This window comes from Podarcis filfolensis (assembly GCF_964270895.1).
Source record: "Podarcis filfolensis genome assembly, chromosome: 3".
NCBI classification, from domain to species: Eukaryota; Metazoa; Chordata; class Lepidosauria; order Squamata; family Lacertidae; genus Podarcis; species Podarcis filfolensis.
The window spans coordinates 105,078,798-105,098,707 of NC_139606.1; the positions used below are offsets into that span (position 1 = coordinate 105,078,798).

General features: G+C 49.4%; 1 protein-coding gene and 1 pseudogene across 2 annotated transcripts in view; one reads left to right on the top strand and one right to left on the bottom strand.

The window, feature by feature from the left end:
- The window catches only part of LOC310758523 (two pore channel protein 2-like), a 28,176-nt gene extending 20,722 nt beyond the window's left edge, over positions 1-7,454 (bottom strand). Inside the window, 2 exon segments of the mRNA XM_083605094.1 lie at positions 1,546-1,631; positions 7,029-7,454. Of these exon segments, the coding sequence (XP_083461220.1) occupies positions 1,546-1,631; positions 7,029-7,172 (230 nt within the window). The 5' untranslated portion in view covers positions 7,173-7,454.
- An 11,173-nt stretch (positions 7,455-18,627) lies between these two features.
- Positions 18,628-19,322, top strand: LOC310759017 (high mobility group protein B3-like; annotated as a pseudogene). Its single transcript has one exon. The product of its transcript is annotated as a high mobility group protein B3-like (transcript).
- Positions 19,323-19,910: the final 588 nt, after the last annotated feature.

Consider the following 19,910-nt stretch of genomic DNA (forward strand, 5'->3'; position numbering starts at 1 on the left):
TTTTATTTAGATTCATTTCTTGGGTATCTGACATCCACCTTTGATATCTTTTTTCGAACTTTAATAAAAATCTATGGAGAAATAAAGGAAGTTATCTGTCTGCTTGCTACGCCATTGGACAACACATAAGATACTGTACCCAAATTTTGCATGATGGTTTCTGAGCTCAAAGAGGCACTTTTCTTCTATGCTTGGATACAATCGAATGCTGTTTTGAATCGGGACGACGGGCCTAACCTTTCAAAAGTACACTGATTTTTACCCAACCAATGTCAACATGGCACTTTTGTTTGTTTCTGAAAATTCTTGAGCAGTGCTGGGAACAAGGCTGCTAGAGGAATCATAAAGCCTCATTCTGGAGAAAACCAACAACAAGACGAATCTTCAGTATCAATCTTGCTCAAAAAGAGCATCAAGCCATATTAGCCACATTTGTGGCAGAACCCCCAAAATACACTTTTTGAGACAACCATAGCACCAGAGGCCTCATCTTCATTCCATGTAGCTTCTACAGTGGTACCTCGGGTTAAGAACTTAATTCGTTCTGGAGGTTCGTTCTTAACCTGAAACTGTTCTTAACCTGAGGTACCACTTTAGCTAAAGGGGCCTCCTGCTGCCGCCACACCGCTGGCGCACGATTTCTGTTCTCATCCTGAAGCAAAGTTCTTAACCCGAGGTAATATTTCTGGGTTAGCGGAGTCTGTAACCTGAGGTGTCTGTAACCTGAAGCGTATGTAACCCGAGGTACCACTGTACCACCATGACCTGGCTTTTTTAGGGCAACGGCCATTTTGGGACAGGAAGTGGCTCCGCCCACCTGAAGCCCCCGAAAAGCCAAGGAACTGACGTGCCGCCCACAAGCTCACCTGCTGCCCAGAATCCCAACCCCTGCGTAGCAGACACCGTTCCACACTTAAGACTCCCATGCCCCCCTACAGACTGCCCCCCCCCAATCCGGTGCAGACCACCCCCGGCCCCTGGCTACCTACGCTACTGCACAAGGTTTAATATTATGTTTCCGAGCACAGTTCAAAGTGTTGGTGCTGACCTTCAAAGCCCTAAACGGCCTCAGTCCAGTATACCTGAAGGAGTGTCTCCACCCCCGTTGTTCTGCCCGGACACTGAGGTCCAGCGCTGAGGGCCTTCTGGCAGTTCCCTCACTGCGAGAAGCCAGGTTACAGGGAACCAGGCAGAGGGCCTTCTCGGTAGTGGCGCCCGCCCTGTGGAACGCCCTCCCACCAGATGTCAAAGAGAAAAACAACTACCAGACTTTTAGAAGACATCTGAAGGCAGCTTTTAATGTTTAATAGACTATTGTATTTTAATATTTTGTTAGAAGCCGCCCAGAGTGGCTGGGGAAACCCAGCCAGATGGGCGGGGTATAAATAATAAATTATTATTATTATTATTTAATATTAAACACAACACACACACACCCAGCCTGAAAAATTAATGAAGCCAAGGCACTCTCACATTTCAGCAGCCTTACACACTTTTTGCGGGATGCATCAGAGTGTTCAGCTTGACCCCAAACCATGCACTTACCTGACTGCCCGTGGAGAGGTATCAAAGGGGATGTTCCTATTGTACTGGGCATCATACACATACGCTGCTGCCAGGAGAAGACTCTGCTGTAAAGAGGGAATACATTTTCAACACGGCTGCACTTTGACTGCTCTACACTCAGACTTAATTCACAAGCTGCTGCCCAATTCTTTGTTGAGAGGGTTAAGAAGGGGTAAGCCAGATGACTTCATAGATGGACTTGCTCAAAACAAGGTTTGAAAGCCTAAATTCAATGCTTTTAATTTCGCTGCCAAGGATGGGATTTTGAACCTCTGTTTATCCCACACACGTGAGCATCTGGAGGAATAAACTGCAATTAATATATTCTCTCCTATCCATAACCAAAGGTTATAAGTGGCTACTAGTCATTACGGCTATGCTTGGCTTCCACTGGTGGGGGCAGCCATGCTCCTGAATGTCAGTTGCTGAAAATGGGGAGAGCTCTCTTGTGCTTGGGCCCTGCCTGGAGGGGTTACCCACTGTGGCATCTAGTTGTCCACTGGGAACAAGATGCTGGACTAGATGGGCCACTGGCCCGATTCAGCAGGCTCTCCTTATGTTCTTACCAGCAGAACTGATCTGGTGTTCCTGCCAGGGTGTTAGTGCTGTGCTGAACTCACCATTCCCTAGTAAGCAACAGCATCCCACCTTCTGGGAAGTTAGCACGGCACCTGCGCATGCCCGCCTCTGACCAGCTACTTATGTCTGTCTGTTTTAGCGCTTCTGCGCATGCGCGATTGGCGAAACCCGGAAGTAACCCTTTCCGGTACTTCCGGGTCGCCACGGGACATAACCTGAAAGAACGTAACATGAAGCAAACATCACATGACATATGACTGTATATGGTAATTTATGAACCTAACAGGTATCTAAAGCCATTTTATTTGTTTTTTATCTTATATTTTGGAAATGTACATCCAGGTTTTTTTCTTTAATTTTTTTGGGGGCCCCCCAAGAGAGTGGGGCCCTAAGCTATAGCTTGTTTAGCTTATACATAAATCCGGCACTGATCATAGTTATACATGGAGGTTAGATAGTCCTGCCCATTCTTCATCATCACCGTATGTCCTTATACAACAGCGCATAGAAAGGATTTTGCTAACATGCTCAGTATTCCCACTGCCTAATTAATTTGCAAGCCAGTATACACAGGGTCTGGCTGCAGGGCCATAGCACAAGAGAAAAGAGCTCCAGCCTTTTAGTAGTCCACAATGTGTGCGCACACACAGAGATTGGCATTGTTTGCCATGCCACTCGGATCACGGCCTGCAGACCACCAGCCACGTGCTTCCCAGGTTCAGAGGTCACAGAGTAAGACATCGAGTGGCAGAATGTAAGTCCATCTGTCAGCAAGAGCTATGCAATTCAGAACGCTGTCAAAGGTTTAGTTCAAGTGGACTGTTTGGCTATTAAAATGCAATGGTTAACTGTTTAAAAATTTTAAGTAGTAGTGGTCTCACAAGAAACAGCTTGTTCCAAGCATAACAGATTACTTGATTACAGCTCTTCCAACTAAGATCAAAGGGGGCAGGGGGAATCCAGTACATTGTACACCTTAAAAGGAATCTAGTACGTTGTACACCTTAAAAGAAGATGGGCAACTGCCAAGGAAAGGAGTCCTTTTGCTTTCCATAATACCAGACAACAATCTGCTTCCTCCACACCCCTCTCACTGGTCTCCCCATATCCTTTGGCAATGACACTTATAATTTGAGCACAACTTCCACAGAGAAGAGCTTTGGCTACATGTCAAGCCAGACAATGAGGTTGCTCTGGGCATGAAACATTGTGAAGGCCAAGCACTCCAAAATACTTGCTCTGAGACAAGCCACAGTCAAGTCGGATAGAGACTTCAGCATTGTTGCAACAAAAGTGACATTTCGTATGTCCCAATGTGACCCCGAATGTTGGCGGGCTGAACTAAAACAAGTCCCACAGTGTCCCTACTTAGGTTACAAAGCTGCCCATTCTTGCGCAGATAATTTTTTTAAACACTCCTTTAAAGCCAAGCCGTGAAGCCCCGCCCTCCCCTTTAAAGAAAGCTTGTTTTGATCTCCAGTGTGGCAAATGTCAAAGTCAGGGGTCCACTGCAACATTCGTCATTGCAATGAGTGCACTCCTCTGGCAGGAATAATGAACATCATCCTTTCTCCTAAACTTGGAGCTGGTGGTATTCTCCTCACAGGTGTGTCATGCCTCTGATGCAACGTGAGACACCCAGATGCCCCAGCCACCCTCTGAAGTTTGCAGAGGACAAGTAGGCAGGACTCTGGGACCATCCCAGCCGTTGCACTGCCCTTCTGGGGCCTCTTGTGAAAAGTTTCTTGGAGAAGAGCCATAGTTGAATAGTAGAGCATCTGTTTTGCATGCAAAATGCCCCAAGTTTGATCTCCAGCATCTTCAAGAAGGTCTGTGAGAGACCACTGCCAGGAACCATAGAGACTTGTGGCCAGACAGGGTAGAGAGTTCTAAGCTAGATGGGCTAATGGTCTGACTCCATATAAGGCTGTCCCCTATCTTCCTTAAAAAAGGGTAAAAGGTAAAGGTAAAGGACCCGGATGGTTAAGTCCAGTCAAAGGGGTTGTGGCGCTCATCTCGCTTTCAGGCTGAGGGAGCCAGCGTCTGTCCACAGACAGCTTTTCCAGGTCATGTGGCCAGCATGACTTAACCACTTCTGGTGCAATGGGACACTGTGACGGAAACCAGAGCGCAAAGAAATGCCTTTTACCTTCCCGCTGCAGTGGTACCTACTTATCTACTTGCACTGGCATGTTTTTGGACTGCTAGGTTGGCAGGAGCTGGGACAGAGCAACAGGAGCTCACCCCATTTCGAACTGCCGACCTTCCGATTAGCACACCCAAGAGGCTCAGTGGTTTAGACCACACCCACCATCTATGAGTACCTCAGACATGCAACACCACTGTGGGAATATCTCTCCCCCCCCCCCACATACCATGGAAGTAGCCCCTGAGAGGCTTCTGCTCCATGAATTTGTCTAATCCTTCTTTAAAGCTATCCTCTCGGCTTCTTCCCAACACGCAGGGACATCATTGTGTGCTTGAAGTCACACAAGCACGATGGCTCCCACAACGTTGGGCACAACCTGGTGCATCTGCTCTAAACTAAAAAGCAGGTAGACTTTAAAGACATTTATTTAAACTAAAAAGCTGCACGGGCTACAGCCTTTCTCCATAGTGGAGCTGCTCCAGCCCCTTGATCAAGCTGGCAGGATCCTGCCTGGACTGAAGTTACAGCTTCCACCTAAGATTTTATTAAAGATTGGGTGCATCTAACAAGCACCTTCGAAACCTGGTAAGGGAAGCCCCAAGTAGGCTCTCCTTGCAAGGCTTTGTGGAAAACAACCTTGCTTTCTCCATCAGGAGGGACACCTCAAGTCACAGGAGAAACTGCTTTGCCAGAGCCCTCTTCTGTGTGAGAGTATTCATCCTACGGATGCCTGTTGCTGGAAACTGCAGGAAGGGAGATGCACCGGTGCTCAGTTCCTGCTTTCAGGTTTCCCATGGGCATCTGGCTGACTACAGAGAGGACAGGATCCTGGCCTGAACCAGCAGGGATGCTCTTCTGTTCATTTTGATAACAGTAAGGATATGACCAAGAAGCCAATCTAGTTGATCTAAATTCACAGAGTTTCCTCTTTCGAGCAGAACTTGGGCACAGCCCAAGTATGTCAAGCAAAACAGGTGGGTGGGAATCTAATGCACTGATCACCATTAAATAATGTGAGAAGAGGAACACCTATTGCTTTAATGAATCAAGTCTTTCCATCAGCTGTTGGGAATGGCTGTGGCTCAGTGGCAGTTTTGCAGGTAGAAATTCCCAATGTTCAACCCCAGACATCTCCAGCTAGGGCTGAGAATGTTCCTCCATATGAAACCCCAGATAGCAGCCCCCCCATCCAGTGCAGACAATATTGAGCTGGATGAACAGATGGGCCAATGGTCTGACTCTCTATAATGAAGCTACCATGGCTGTGCACACAAGCCCATTTACTCTGCATCCATACTCTGATTTGGGAAGCAGTGTATGCACGACATTAGCCGCAATCCAAATCCATCCGGTTGTTTCTTATGAACTTTTGCATTCCCGCCCCACTTAAAAGACCCAGTTATGATCCAAATTGAGAAAAAAGAACAACCTAACTGCGTTTCCATTAGCGATGTTTGGAAGTGAGAGCCGGACCATAAAGAAAGCTGATCGCCGAAGAATTGATGCTTTTGAATTCTGGTGCTGGAGGAGACTCTTGAGAGTCTCATGGACTGCAAGAAGATCAAACCTATCCATTCTGAAGGAAATCAGCCCTGAGTGCTCACTGGAAGGACAGATTGTGAAGCTGAGGCTCCAATACTCTGGCCACCTCATGAGAAGAGAAGACTCCCTGGAAAAGACCCTGATGTTGGGAAAGATGGAGGGCACAAGGAGAAGGGGACGACAGAGGATGAGATGGTTGGACAGTGTTCTCAAAGCTACCAGCATGAGTTTGACCAAACTTCGGGAGGCAGTGGAAGACAGGAGTGCCTGGCGTGCTCTGGTCCAAGGGGTCACGAAGAGTCGGACACGGCTAAACGACTAAACAACAACAACAACAACAACAACAACAACAACAACAACAACAAACTGCGTTTCCAGCCCATAATATGTACTGTACACAGCCTCTGAAACAGAACTGCCATCCTAAGTTGGACTGTGATGGGAAAAGCAGAGGCCAGATTGCCTGCAATAGCCTCATGGAGTCTGATGGGCTGGACTCTCGATGGGTGTCGACAAGGCGCCAGTCATCCCAGCAAGACACACCTTTGCTTGCAGGATGCCGCAGGTACCCCTTGAATTTCTCCACCCCAGGCAGCAGCTGCTGTGTCTCTGCCTGTATAACGGATCTCGCCTTTGCCAAGGAATGCGACAAAAACGCCTCGCTCAGCTTTTTTTTTTTTTAAAGGCTCTCGGCACATTGGCCGAGAAGCGGCAGCCAGGCCAGCAGAGCAACAGTCTCTGCCAACCTTTTAAGTTTGCACGCGTGCTTTCCTGCCCACCCAAACGCCCCTTTACGCAGGAGAAGCTTTTGTGCGCCATGGAGCCGAAGGAAGAGTTGCTGAAGATGCCACACAACTAGCTGTCCAGAGGCACAGCTGCAGAAGTGGGCAAACTCTTCCCCTTAACTCACGGGACACCCCAAGAAAAATAACGACTTGCTAGAGCTGCTGGTGTTTGGTGCAAGCAGGCGCGCTGCAAAGGGATCTCTCGTTTCCAAAAAGTGGGGGCCCGTGGAAACATTTGCAGTAGCAAAGCAGCCATGGGGGAAAGGGGGAGAGAGAGTTGCGCAGGCTTGGGCTGGGCCTGCAGGGGGACCAGCAGAGCAACGTGGACGATGCATCCCCTCCAAGGGGAGACCTCCCCTCTCCTCCCCTCGCCACGGTCGCGCAAGAACCAGTCTTAGGCGGGTCACCTCCTCCTGCGCCGAGTCTCCCATCGCGGCGTCGGGCGCGGCTCCGGCTAAGCCGCGCGGCGGCTGCGCGGCTGCGGAGTCTGCTTGCTCCTGCACTCCGGACGGTTGCGGGATCCCGACTCGACTCCGGCCCGCAGACTCCATCCCCGAAGCTGCAGCGGCGCCGAGGAGGCTTTAATCCCCAGCTGCACGTGACTCCGGGCAGCGGAAACGACTCCCAGCCCCGGAGAAGGATGGATGAGCGAGCAGGCGCTGCGCGAAGCGCCTTGATTCCGCGCTCGCCGTGGCGCAGCAAAACTTTGGGGTGCCTCCAGCTCCCCGCCCCCGCTGCAAAGGAGGCTGGCGAGAATCTGGATCCGCCCTGTGGGTTGCCTCGGAAAGGAAGCCCGGCTGAGTTTATTGGGGTTTGTAAAGGGGCGTCCCCATAAAGAAGGCTGATCGCCGAAGAATTGATGCTTTTGAATTATGGTGTTGGAGAGTCCCATGGACTGCAAGAAGATCAAACCTATCCATTCTTAAGGAAATCAGCCCTGAGTGGTCACTGGAAGGACAGATCGTGAAGCTGAGGCTCCAATACTTTGGCCACCTCATGAGAAGAGAAGACTCCCTGGAAAAGACCCTGATGTTGGGAAAGATGGAGGGCACAAGGAGAAGGGGACGACAGAGGACGAGATGGTTGGACAGTGTTCTCAAAGCTACCAGCATGAGTTTGACCAAACTGCGGGAGGCAGTGGAAGACAGGAGTGCCTGGCGTGCTCTGGTCCATGGGGTCACGAAGAGTCGGACACAACTAAACGACTAAACAACAACAAAGGGGCATCGTAGGATTTCAAAAGCGCCCCCATCCTCTGCACGTTTAACTCTCCACCTCGCTACATCCCTGTGGGAAAGCAAGTCCCTGTTTTCAAGGAACACATAGGAAGCTGCCTTAGTACTCAAGTCAGCCCATTGGTCTATGAGTGTTGTCTACACTGACTGGCAGCCGCTCGCCAGGGTTTCAGGTAGGAGCCTTTCCCAACCCCACCTGGAGATGCCAGCGGGGATTGAACCTGTGCAGGGCAGACACTCTATCAGGGAGGTATGGCGTTGCTGGACTCCATCTCCCACCATTTGTGTACCTTGGACTGAGCTTAGTAGCGGATTGGCAGCCACGTGCTTTAAATGCATCAGGAGTTTCAATGCTATCGTTTGCAGATTAGACGGAGAGCATTTTTGTAAATCACCATATTAAGTATGCAGTTATCAAGGTCTGCACTTTTCTGCATTTCATTTCTTTCTGGCAACACTTGACAATCCTCTCCGAAGAAGGAGAAGAAGAAGAAGAAACGTGGACCTACAAATCGGGATAACACTAAATGCATTAGATGAAGAGGGCTGTAATCCATGGAAGTTTAATGCCACAATAAATCCATTTGTTTTCAAGATGCCACAAGACTCTGGCATCCCACAACATATGCATGTTTCCATTTTTATGACGTGTCTGATTGCAGCCACACTTCTCTGTTCCTTCCTTCCCCCGTCACAGCTACAAGTGCTACAAAGCTAAAAGAAATGTTAAGGATCCAAATAAGGAATGGACAATTCATTTATAACACTGAATTTCCCACCAACTAACCCCAAAGGGTCTCACCGCAACTTACGAATAACATACAGATTTAAAAACAACAAAACAACTGGAAACAGAAATGACAAAACCAGGGTTGCTGCATTTAATGGGGTTGGCTTAATCCTGGGGTGGAGAACCTTTGGCCCCTAATATGTTGCAGAACTACAATTCCCATCATCCCCAGCGATTGGTCATGCTGGCTGTGACTGATGGGAGTTGTAAGGTTCCCCCCCCATTTTTTCAGAAAAAAAGAAATAACGAAAAAATAGTTTTTTAAAGGTAAATTGTCATGATTGCCAATAAAGAGGTATAGAATACAGCTAAGTGATTTACTAAATCAACAATAAAACATACCAGGAGGGAAAGGATCTGTGGTCTATAATTACAAAGGGTTCCATGATCTAAATCAAAACCACTGCAATTTTTTATTTTAAAAAGAAGATAAGCTTTTCCAAAACCTATAATTGTGTCTTGGACTGCTATCAAAAGATGCAAAATCAATTCCTTGTTTTTTTCTGGTCTTGATTCGAATCTGCAAACAAATCCAAGATCCAGACAAGGGAAGGGATGAATTGCTTGTCCAGTTATCAATGAGATGTCAGAAAATACTTTTGTCCTCAATCAGTTTACCTTGGGCAGTTCCATCACTTATGCTGGTAGGTTCCAGCATCCTGGCAGCCCCTCCAGCTTAAGTGTGAAGCACCCCCATGTACAAAAGGAATGAATCATTGTGTTAAGTACCAGCTATGTGCTATTTTCAGGGAGAGTTCCCTCTTCGAGCCAAAACAGATGTATATGGGACCTTGGACCAGATTCCCCCCCACAATCTTCATCTTCTGTCTGAACTCCCCAGTTGTGTTCCCACCAGGTCTTATGATTTTGATTTGCAGTAAAAGTAGCATTTGACAAAAATGTCATACAGCAGTGAAACTAACCCATTGATGGGACCCGAGGAACCCATAATAATTTCAGAATTGTACTTCAGCAACATCTGGAGGACCATCCCTGAGTTAATTTGCTTACGGCCATAATCCTCACCCCACTTACCTGGGAGTAAGTCACATTAAACTCAGTGGTAGATACAGTTAGGATTACACTGCAAAGACATTTTTGGTCAAGTATAAGGTGTTCCAGTATATTAGACAGATTTTTATTTTATTTTAAAAATACCTTTAATACTCATAAAACGTGCAGATGACAATCACCATCCTAAAAGATGTGTTCCCTTTTGCCTTTCATATGTATGTTTGTACAAATGACTTCAGAACAGAGCAGGCATAGGCAAACTTGGCCCTCCAGATGTTTTGGGACTACAGCTCCCATGATCCCTAGCTAGCAGGACCAGTGGTCAGGGATGGTGGGAATTGTAGTCCCAAAACATCTGGAGGGCCGAGTTTGCCTTTGCCTGGAACAGAGCCTATGCAGGCACAGATGTGCGCCTACAGATGTTTCATGTTACCTGGAACCCTGATTGAGTTCTCAAATGCATGAGAGCCAATTATTAAGACACCAGGCCCATTGGCAGAGCAACTCTGTGTTACAAAGATGTCTGCAACTGTAACATGAACCCTGCCACGTGGGAATGGCAGATGACCGTAGTGCCTTGAGACAGTTAAGTCATGTATCCTTAGCAGTGATCAGAGGAGGAATGACCTCTGGGGGGAACACAGAGAGAAGAAACACCATGATGCATCTGCCCCAACTGCAACAAAACATGTCTCTCCCATATCTGTCTCTACAGCCACAGCAGGAGCTGTGAATCTCCAGTGTTTTGATTTCACCCCCAAAGGAGCAGTCCTCTATTGTCTCCTGAGACAGGCGGCTGCTATGTATGATGTTTCTGGGGGTGGTCTTGGGCTCCATGGCAGGGAATTTAAAATGTGTATATAAGGCCTTGTGCGCCATTGTTCTGGGTTCCTCCTCCCTCCTGCGTGTGGTGAGTTAGGACCCTGTTGCAACAGATCAATAAAGATCAGGCTTACTAGCTGCTTTGCTTCTCAATATTCTCTGGTTGGCCTCTGTTACATATTTCCTCCTACCAATGGGGAACCAATATAGAGTAAGGACTCTATATGGGCTCTTGGATACCCCATAAGGGAAAAGGGCAGATTTTTGTTTACAACAGCTGCCAACCAACTAATTGAAGTAAAATGCCAATGGAATCTGTGGAAGAAGACTTTTACTTAATGCCCATTGATTTCATTGAGAACTAGATTCAACCAAATAAAATAAATAAAATTAAATAAAAAAATAAAAAAATTCCTTCCAGTAGCACCTTAGAGACCAACCAAGTTATTGCTATGAGCTTTTGTGTGCATGCACACTTCTTCAGATACACACAAAAAGCTCATACCAATAACTAACTAAGTTGGTCTCTAAGGTGCTACTGGAAGGATTATTAATATTATTATTATTTTATTTTGTTTCGACTACGGCAGACCAACATGGCTACCTACCTCTAACTAGGTTCAACTAAGTTAAACTAGATCCACTAACTGATCAAGCGAGAGCGACTCTTCTTGGATGGTGTGCTGAATGCACTGGCACCCGGGAACATAGGAAACTGCCTTCCACTTATAGTTTCCTATGCCGCTGGGCAGCGACTATCAAGAATTTCAGGCAGGAGTCTCTCACAGCTTGGCCAGATGATGCCAGGGACTGAATCTGGGACCTTGTGCATGCAAAGCAGATGCGCTACGGCTACGCTGTGGCTTTTCCCCAGTGGGTTCACCATCCCTGTTGTAGACAGTTTTGAGCCAGATGCACAGATGGTCCGATCTGGAATAGGCAGTCTCCTGTGTGTTCTGAGGGCTGGTTAACTTTACGGTAAAGGACTGGAAAATTACGAGAGGCAGGCGATATGCCAGGACTGGGATGTTTTCAGCCAAGGTGGCTGCCCAGAAGTATTTTATTTAGAGTTTCATTCCTACTTTACATACGCAATGTGCATAATGCTCTTTTCTTGTGGGCTGGATGGTTTCATTGACTAAATGGCTGCCCATCTGGCCGTTCTGAAAGGAGCGGCTACAGCGGAGGGTTGAAAAGTTCGCTGCTTTCATGGGCTGTGGCTGCAGCTCGCTGGTTTGTTCATCTGCCAGCGGTGAAATCTGGCATGCAGGAAAAGGAAGTTTGGCATTAAAGTCAGCTTAATATTGTTTCTCTAAGCAGTGCCCCAGAAATGCTGAGGAAGCATTTATCTATCCAGGGAAGTACAGAGGAGGGGTTTGCATACAAAGAGCACAATCAAGTTCATTCAACGGTATTTAACTATTAGATTACTACAGGCACACTCCTGTTCTTATTAGCTTTCAGCTGAACAAAGAGTTCTGGGGCAACTTCAAGGTTAAAAATTAATTACAGCCCAGGCTTTTGTGGGCTAGAGTCCATTCTGTCAAATGCATGAGGTGTTATTTTCAGTTGATAGATTTCTACACACAGACACAAACACACACAAATACACACGTGGATAGAAGGAGAGGAAATGACAAAGCAAAGCTTGGTGGCCGGCACTACAAGACATAAGGTGCAATCCTATGCATGTCTATTTGGAAGAAAGTGTATATAGGATTGCAGGCTTAGACAAGCCCTGCTACTATGCAGAGTCAAATGAATTTACAGTCCAGTTCAAGTGGTGTTATGTACTGAGTTGAATAGGATCCAAACTGCAGCAGTCTGATTGGTCCTAGAACAATAGGATTCAGAATGCAGCAGTCAGATTGGTCCTAGAACAATGCAGCAATATGATTGGTTGGCAGGAACCACCCAATCATGCTCCAGATAGAAGTGAATCCACAACCTGATTGGCTTACAGTAGAATTCCGGAATTAGCCAATCATGTGCAGCCCATTGTGTAAATAATGTATATAAAGCAGATACCTTGAGGGGACTTTCATTCATTCCTCCTCACCACTATGAGCTGAATAAAGAGCATGAAATCACTTTGCGACTCTGAGTATATTTCACTGGCGACGAGGATGGGATCCCGCTGAGCTGACTGCCACACACAGCACCGCAGCACCGCCACCTGCCGCACCGCTGCCTCGCACCGTGTATCCAGGCTTCAGCTCCGGGACACAAGGAACTCAGAATGGCAACCAACAGCAGCTTCTCGCCGTTCAACCCAGCATCTGGAGACTGGGAAGCGTATGCCTCCCGTTTCACCTTCCTCCTAGAAGCCAAAGGGGTCACCGATGAAGAAGACGCCAAGAAGAGGGCGATATTCTTCAGCGTCTGCGGAGAGGAGACGTTTGAAATCGCCCGGGCTCTCCTTGCACCCGAAGACGTCGCTACTGTTCCATACAAAACAATAATGGAACAGCTGAAGGGGCACTTTTCGCCACAGCCCTCTGTGGTGGCTCGTCGAAATGCCTTCTATGCAAAGCGGCAAGCCCCTGGGGAAACCATAACTGGGTTTGTGACCTCTCTCCGCCAAGCTGCCCGGTTCTGCAACTTCTCAGAGCTGGAGAACATGCTTCGTGACCGCCTCGTCGGTGGCCTGAAGGATGAGAAGCTGCAACGACGCCTCTACGCTAAGAAGGACCTAACGTTCCAGGTCGCTCTGGAGGAGGCCCTGGCAACGGAAGCTGCCGAGAGGTCGACGCAAGAGGCACGGCCGAGCCAGCCGTCCCAACCGAGGGTCCACCACGAAGACCTCACCGACGACTCAGGATCCAACAGGGAGGAGGTGCACCGAGTACAGCAGCGCACTCAAGCAGCCCACATACCACAGCTGCCTCGACGAGAAGCAGGGAACTGCGCAAGCTGTGGAGACAGTCACGAGAGGAGGACCTGCCGTTTCCGCAACGCAGAGTGCAGGCAGTGCAGAAAATTGGGACACATCGCCCGGGTGTGTCGAGCTCGGCCCACCCGACGCCAGGCATCAGATGACCAATCCAAGAGCCCCAGGTCCCGGGGCCCAACACACCAAGGCAACTCGACGGAGCTCACGGACTTCCAGGTATACCAGTTGCCCCACCCCAACGTAGAGAAAATTTATGTAGAGGTACACATAGAGGGGGCCCCATGCCGCATGGAGCTTGACACGGGTTCAACTCTATCCATAATCTCGGCAAGGACCTTAAGGAAACTGTGTCCTACTGGGGGTCCCAAACTCAGGCCGGCCACATTCACCCTCCGGGACTTCCAGAAACGTAAGGTCCCCACAATGGGGGTGGGGACCTTCAGGGTGCAATACCGAGGGCGGACGCGGCAACTGGACTTGCTTGTGGTCAAGGGCCCCTACATTAGCTTACTGGGATTGGCATGGTTTGGACCACTGGGGCTAGCCGTCACCGGGGTGAACCACACGAGCTTACAAGTGGACGTGGACGCCATATGCAAGGAATTTCCGGGGGTTTTTGATGGGAAATTGGGACAGTATACGGGCCCCCCCATTGCTCTACAGCTTGACCCCGCAGTACGACCAGTCAGGCTCAAGGCCCGCCGGGTCCCGTTCGCCCTGAAACCCCGTATAGACGAGGAATTGGACCGACTCGTGGAGCAAGGCGTGCTGGAGCCGGTGCCTAATGCCCCCTGGGAAACCCCAATCGTCACACCCGTCAAGCCGAATGGTTCGGTCCGCATCTGCGCAGACTACAAATGTACCATAAACAAGGCCCTCACGGCCCATGCATACCCAGTGCCAGTGGTCAGCCATGTCCTTGCCACCCTGGCTGGGTCGAAAATTTTTGGCAAGCTGGACTTGGCCCAAGCATATCAACAACTGCCAGTAGATGAGGCCACAGCAGAGGCACAGACGATTGTGACGCACAGAGGAGCGTTCAGGGTAAAGCGGCTGCAATTCGGTGTCAGCGTGGCACCAGGCATATTCCAGAATCTAATGGACTCTCTCCTTAAAGGGATTCCTGGCGTCACCCCCTTCTTCGATGATGTGTTGATTGCCGGGCCCACACCAGAGGAGTTTGAGGACCGCCTCCGCACCGTTCTGCACCGTTTCCAGACGGCGGGTCTCAAGGTGAAGCGGGAAAAATGTCTACTAGGAGTGCCTCTGGTGGACTTTCTGGGATTTATGGTGGACGCAGAAGGGGTCCACCCGACTGGGGACAAGGTACGGGCCATTTGTGATGCCCCAGCGCCCAAGAACAAGACTGAACTTCAGGCCTTCTTGGGACTATTGAACTTTTACCATTCCTTCCTTCCCCACAAGGCGGCGGTAGCGGAGCCCCTACACAGACTCCTGGACAAGCGGGCCCCTTGGGTGTGGGGCCAGCGCCAGGAGGCCGCATTCCAGGCAGTCAAGGACTTGCTTGTCTCAAACTCGGTCTTGGCACACTTCGACGAGAGGCTGCCGGTGGTGCTAGCATGCGACGCCTCACCCTATGGCATTGGCGCTGTCCTGGGACACCAACTCCCGGATGGAAGAGAGGTACCGGTGGCATACTTTTCCCAGACACTCAACGCAACCGAGCGGAACTACTCGCAAATCGACAAGGAGGGTCTGGCAATCGTGAAGGGAGTAAAAAAATTCCATGATTTCTTGTACGGGCGGCCCTTCACCGTGGTGACTGACCACAAGCCCTTGCTTGGCTTGTTTGCCTCCGAAAAGCAGACCCCCCAAGTGCTGTCTCCTCGTGTCCTCAGGTGGTCAATTTTCCTTGCCAGCTACCAGTATGCACTGATTCACCGCCCTGGGAAGGCGATGGGCCATGCGGACGCCCTCAGCAGGCTACCACTACCGGAAACAGGCCCCGACCCAGCACCTGCACAAGAGGTTATGAGCCTGGAGCTGCTTCCCGACCGCCCCATTCAGGCACAAGAAGTTGCACACCATTCCAAGAAAGATAGGGTCATCTCCCGCGTCCTGGACTGGGTGTGGAGGGGATGGCCCAGCAGCAGCCCCGGGCCAGAATTCGCCGGCTACACAACCCGCAAACATGAACTGTCAGCCCACAAGGGGTGCCTGTTATGGGGAAGCAGGGTCGTTGTTCCCCAGCCCCTCCGCAAAAGGGTCCTCACAGCCCTACACGAGACACACCCAGGGGTAGTAAGAATGAAGGCCCTTGCCAGGAGTTATGTGTGGTGGCCGGGGATCGACGGAGAGATAGAGGCCTGGGTCAAACACTGCCAGGCCTGCCAAGAATCCCGCCCAGATCCCCCAAGGGCCCCAGTCCAGTCCTGGGAGTCCGCCCGAGCACCATGGTCACGCCTGCATGTGGACTTCGCTGGCCCCTTTCAGGGGAAAACATTCTTCATAGTGGTGGACTCCTACACCAAATGGCTGGAAGTCGCACTGGTACCGTCCACTTCTACGTCCGCAGCCATCCGGGTACTACGCAGGCTGTTTGCAACCCACGGGCTCCCTGACACTCTCGTCTCAGACAACGGGACTGCATTTACGTCAGGAGAATTCCAAACCTTCACAGTGCAGAACGCCATCCGCCACATCCGTTCGGCGCCATTCCACCCTGCCACCAATGGCCAAGCAGAACGCATGGTGCGAACCACCAAGGACACCCTTCGCCGCATGACGCAAGGGGATTGGGAGTACCGCCTTGCCACATTCCTCCTAGCACAACACAGCACCCCCAGCTCAACGACTGGCCGGAGCCCCGCTGAACTACTAATGGGTCGGCGCCTTGCAATCAGATTGGACCGCCTTCACCCCGATAGAGCTCAGGATGAGGTAGTGGTGGGGGAAGGCAGGAACCCCCGGACCTTCGAGGCCCAGGACCCAGTGTACGCAAAGAATTTTGGGGCAGGCCCAGCATGGGTACCCGCCACAGTCACCAGGGTCACTGGTCCCGTGTCGTACGAGGTGCTAACGGATGGGGGGCAATGCTGGCGCCGCCACTGCGACCAGATACGGCGACGATTCCCGGGAGAAAACCAGGAGGAGGAAAGGTCAGAGGAGTCCCAAGGGAACAGAGGGGCAGTGAGGCCCATAGAGCAGGAGGGGCCAGCAGGAGAGGCAGAATCAGTAAATACAGAGAGGACCCGCGAAGCCAAAAGGACACCGGAACCAGAACCACGACTGAGCGAGCCGGTTGCACCAGACCAGACAGGCCCATCACAGCCAGCATCCTTGGAACATGAGCCAGAACCTGAACCCCGGACCAGGGAACACCCCAGGCCGCAACGCACACGTAGGCCGCCAGCGTACCTCGAGGACTATGAATGCGAACTCCCGGGCAGGACTGGAACTTAGAGGGGAGGGGTGTTATGTACTGAGTTGAATAGGATCCAAACTGCAGCAGTCTGATTGGTCCTAGAACAATAGGATTCAGAATGCAGCAGTCAGATTGGTCCTAGAACAATGCAGCAATATGATTGGTTGGCAGGAACCACCCAATCATGCTCCAGATAGAAGTGAATCCACAACCTGATTGGCTTACAGTAGAATTCCGGAATTAGCCAATCATGTGCAGCCCATTGTGTAAATAATGTATATAAAGCAGATACCTTGAGGGGACTTTCATTCATTCCTCCTCACCACTATGAGCTGAATAAAGAGCATGAAATCACTTTGCGACTCTGAGTATATTTCAAGTGGTAAAAGGTCTGCTAGGGTGGGAGGTAATGAAGTGGCAAAACAGGTTTCTGAGCAGCGTGCATCGTGGTCCCCAACATTTTTGGGCCTGGGAAGCATGCTTGGAAATCTATCCCATTTGTAGGCGCAAATTCACAGAAGGGGAAGAAATAAATGATGCCCGGAATCCCACCTACAGGCAAAATAGCTATACCCCCCCCCACAATGAAGAGGAGGAGGAGGAGAAGGAGAACACTCCTCCCAAAAGGGAAAATAGTCCCTGCCAACTAAACAACCCAAACAAAACCACAGGCAAAACACCCCAAACCAAAGCAGGCAAAACACACACTAACAAACATAAACACAGAGAATGTATGTGGAGCCCAGAGGAATTCTGGGAAAGGAAGGTTAAGAGTGTAAAGTGGCTGGATACCTGCACTTTGCTTTTGATTCTGCCCAGGGTCACTCATGGTGGGGTGGGGGTGGGTCTTTAATAAACCCCACAATTCAAAATTTTTGGAGGGGCAAGCAGTCTTCATGGGCACTCAGAATAGAGGTGTTTGAGAGTGTCTTGTTGAGGACCCCAGGGGAACGTTAACACCTAAGGAGTGGGAATATAAACTGGCTGCGGATCTGCAGTGGAGAGCGGAGTTTTGTCAGTTTGTGAATACAGTGGTACCTTGGGTTACAGACGCTTCAGGTTCAGTCTCTGCTAACCCAGAAACAGTACCTCGGGTTAAGAACTTTGCTTCAGGATGAGAACAGAAGTCGTGCTCCGGCAGTGCGGCAGCAGTGGGAGGCCCCATTAGCTAAAGTGGTGCTTCTGTTAAGAACAGTTTCAGGTTAAGAACGGACCTCCAGAACAAATTAAGTTATTAACCCGAGGTACCACTGTACATTGTTGGGGACAGTGGGATCTTGTTGCATCTGCTGCATCTTTCGGTTGTCCTGAATCGCATGACTGGCCCAGGTGTGGAGTGGCAGGCTGAGACAGGTGAACAATGGGGGGGGGGGGACAACAGGAGGATGACCGGCAGGGACTGAGACTGGAGAATAGAGACTGAAGGAGGTGAGTATTCTCCCGTCCCAGGATATGGCTGCCCTGGCTAGGGAAGCAGGACATCTCTCAGGAAAAGGAGTGCAGCAATGGAATCCAGGGAGGACATCAGCCCAAAGGTAGGGTCTTCTCCATTGTGAAGAGCAGCTGCCGCCAGCTTTGATGGGTGTGTCATCTGTGCCCTTTCTTGGACAGGCACAGCTTGGCCCCTGGGGCTCATGGGATGGTAACCTTATGTTTGTAACCTTATGTAATGTGCTCTACGTGGGGCTTCCCTTACAGCTGGTCCAGAGGCTGGAGCTGGTGGCCCAGGTAGTGAATAGTGCCTCTTACCAGTGCTAAGGGATTGACACTGGTTGCCTACCAGCCCCCAAGTTGGTTTTGAGATATTGCTATTGGCATATAAAGCCCCAGACAACAGGTCGCTCTCGTAGGCAGCCAACTTGAGGCTGAGCCCCAGCTACTAGTGTTGAGTCTTGGCATGTCATGTGTGTGTCTCGCTCTCTTCCCCTGCTTATCATCTAGGTTAAAGTGAACAATACAGGGAGTAAAGATGGCTAAAGGTGACCCAAAAAAGCTGAAGGGGAAGATGTCTGCTTATGCCTTCTTTGTTCAGACCTGTTGTGAAGAACACAAGAAGAGGAACCCAGAAGTTCCCATTAGCTTTGCAGAGTTCTCCAAAAAGTGCTCAGAGAGGTGGAAGACCGTGTCAAGCAAAGAGAAGGGGGAATTTGATGAGATGGCTAAAGCTGATAAAGTGCGGTATGATAGAGAAATGAAGGATTACGGACCAGCAAAGGGTGGGTAAGAAGGAGAAGGAGGACCCCAATGTCCCCAAATGGCCACCGTCTAGATTCTTCCTGTTCTGTTCAGAATTCCATCCCAAGATCAAATCCACTAATCTGGCATCTCCATTGGAGACTTGGCAAAGAAATGTGGAACAACCTCAGAGATGTGGAAAAACAGCCTTACAACAACAAGGCTGCAAAACTGAAGAAGTATGAGAAGGATGTAGCTGACTACACATCTAAAGGCAAGTTTGATGGTGCAATGAGTCCCATGGCTAAAGATGCTGTTGCAGCTTGGAAAAAGGTAGAAGAGGAGGAGGCTGACGAAGAAGATGAGGAGGACAACGACAATGAATAAGAAACTGTATAATACTTGTCTCCATGTGAATACCATAGAGTAGGGAAAACACCATTTGGAAAAACAAACAGGCACCTGTTGCTTTAAGAAGACGGTGTCTTATTTGCCCTTTTTGGAAGCGAAAATGTGCTTGCGTGAATGTCCCTGTTAGGTACTTATTTCTGTGTTTGTGCAGTGTGTGTGTGTGTGTTTGTGTATGTATATGTATGTGTGTGTGTGTGTATCCTGAGAATTGCTTCTTTGCCGTGTTATTACTGAATAATTAACAAAGAGATTACATGCATTGAATAATACAAATGATGTAGACAAATTTGTTGAATAATACAAATGATGTAGACAAATTTGTTGAAATATGGCATCTGTAAAATACTTTGCTGATAACCCTGAAGAATGGCAACCACTGAAATCACAGATCGGACTTTGGCAAACTCGAGTAGACTGATCTGTCCTGGAGGAGTGTAAATTGGGATTTTGCTTTTGCACCCACCCCTTTTTTGTAATTGTTGTTATATACTGGAAATCAATAAAACTGTATTTATAAAAGAATGAGAAAACAGCGTTCAAGGGGAAGATCGGCATGGCCTTAAC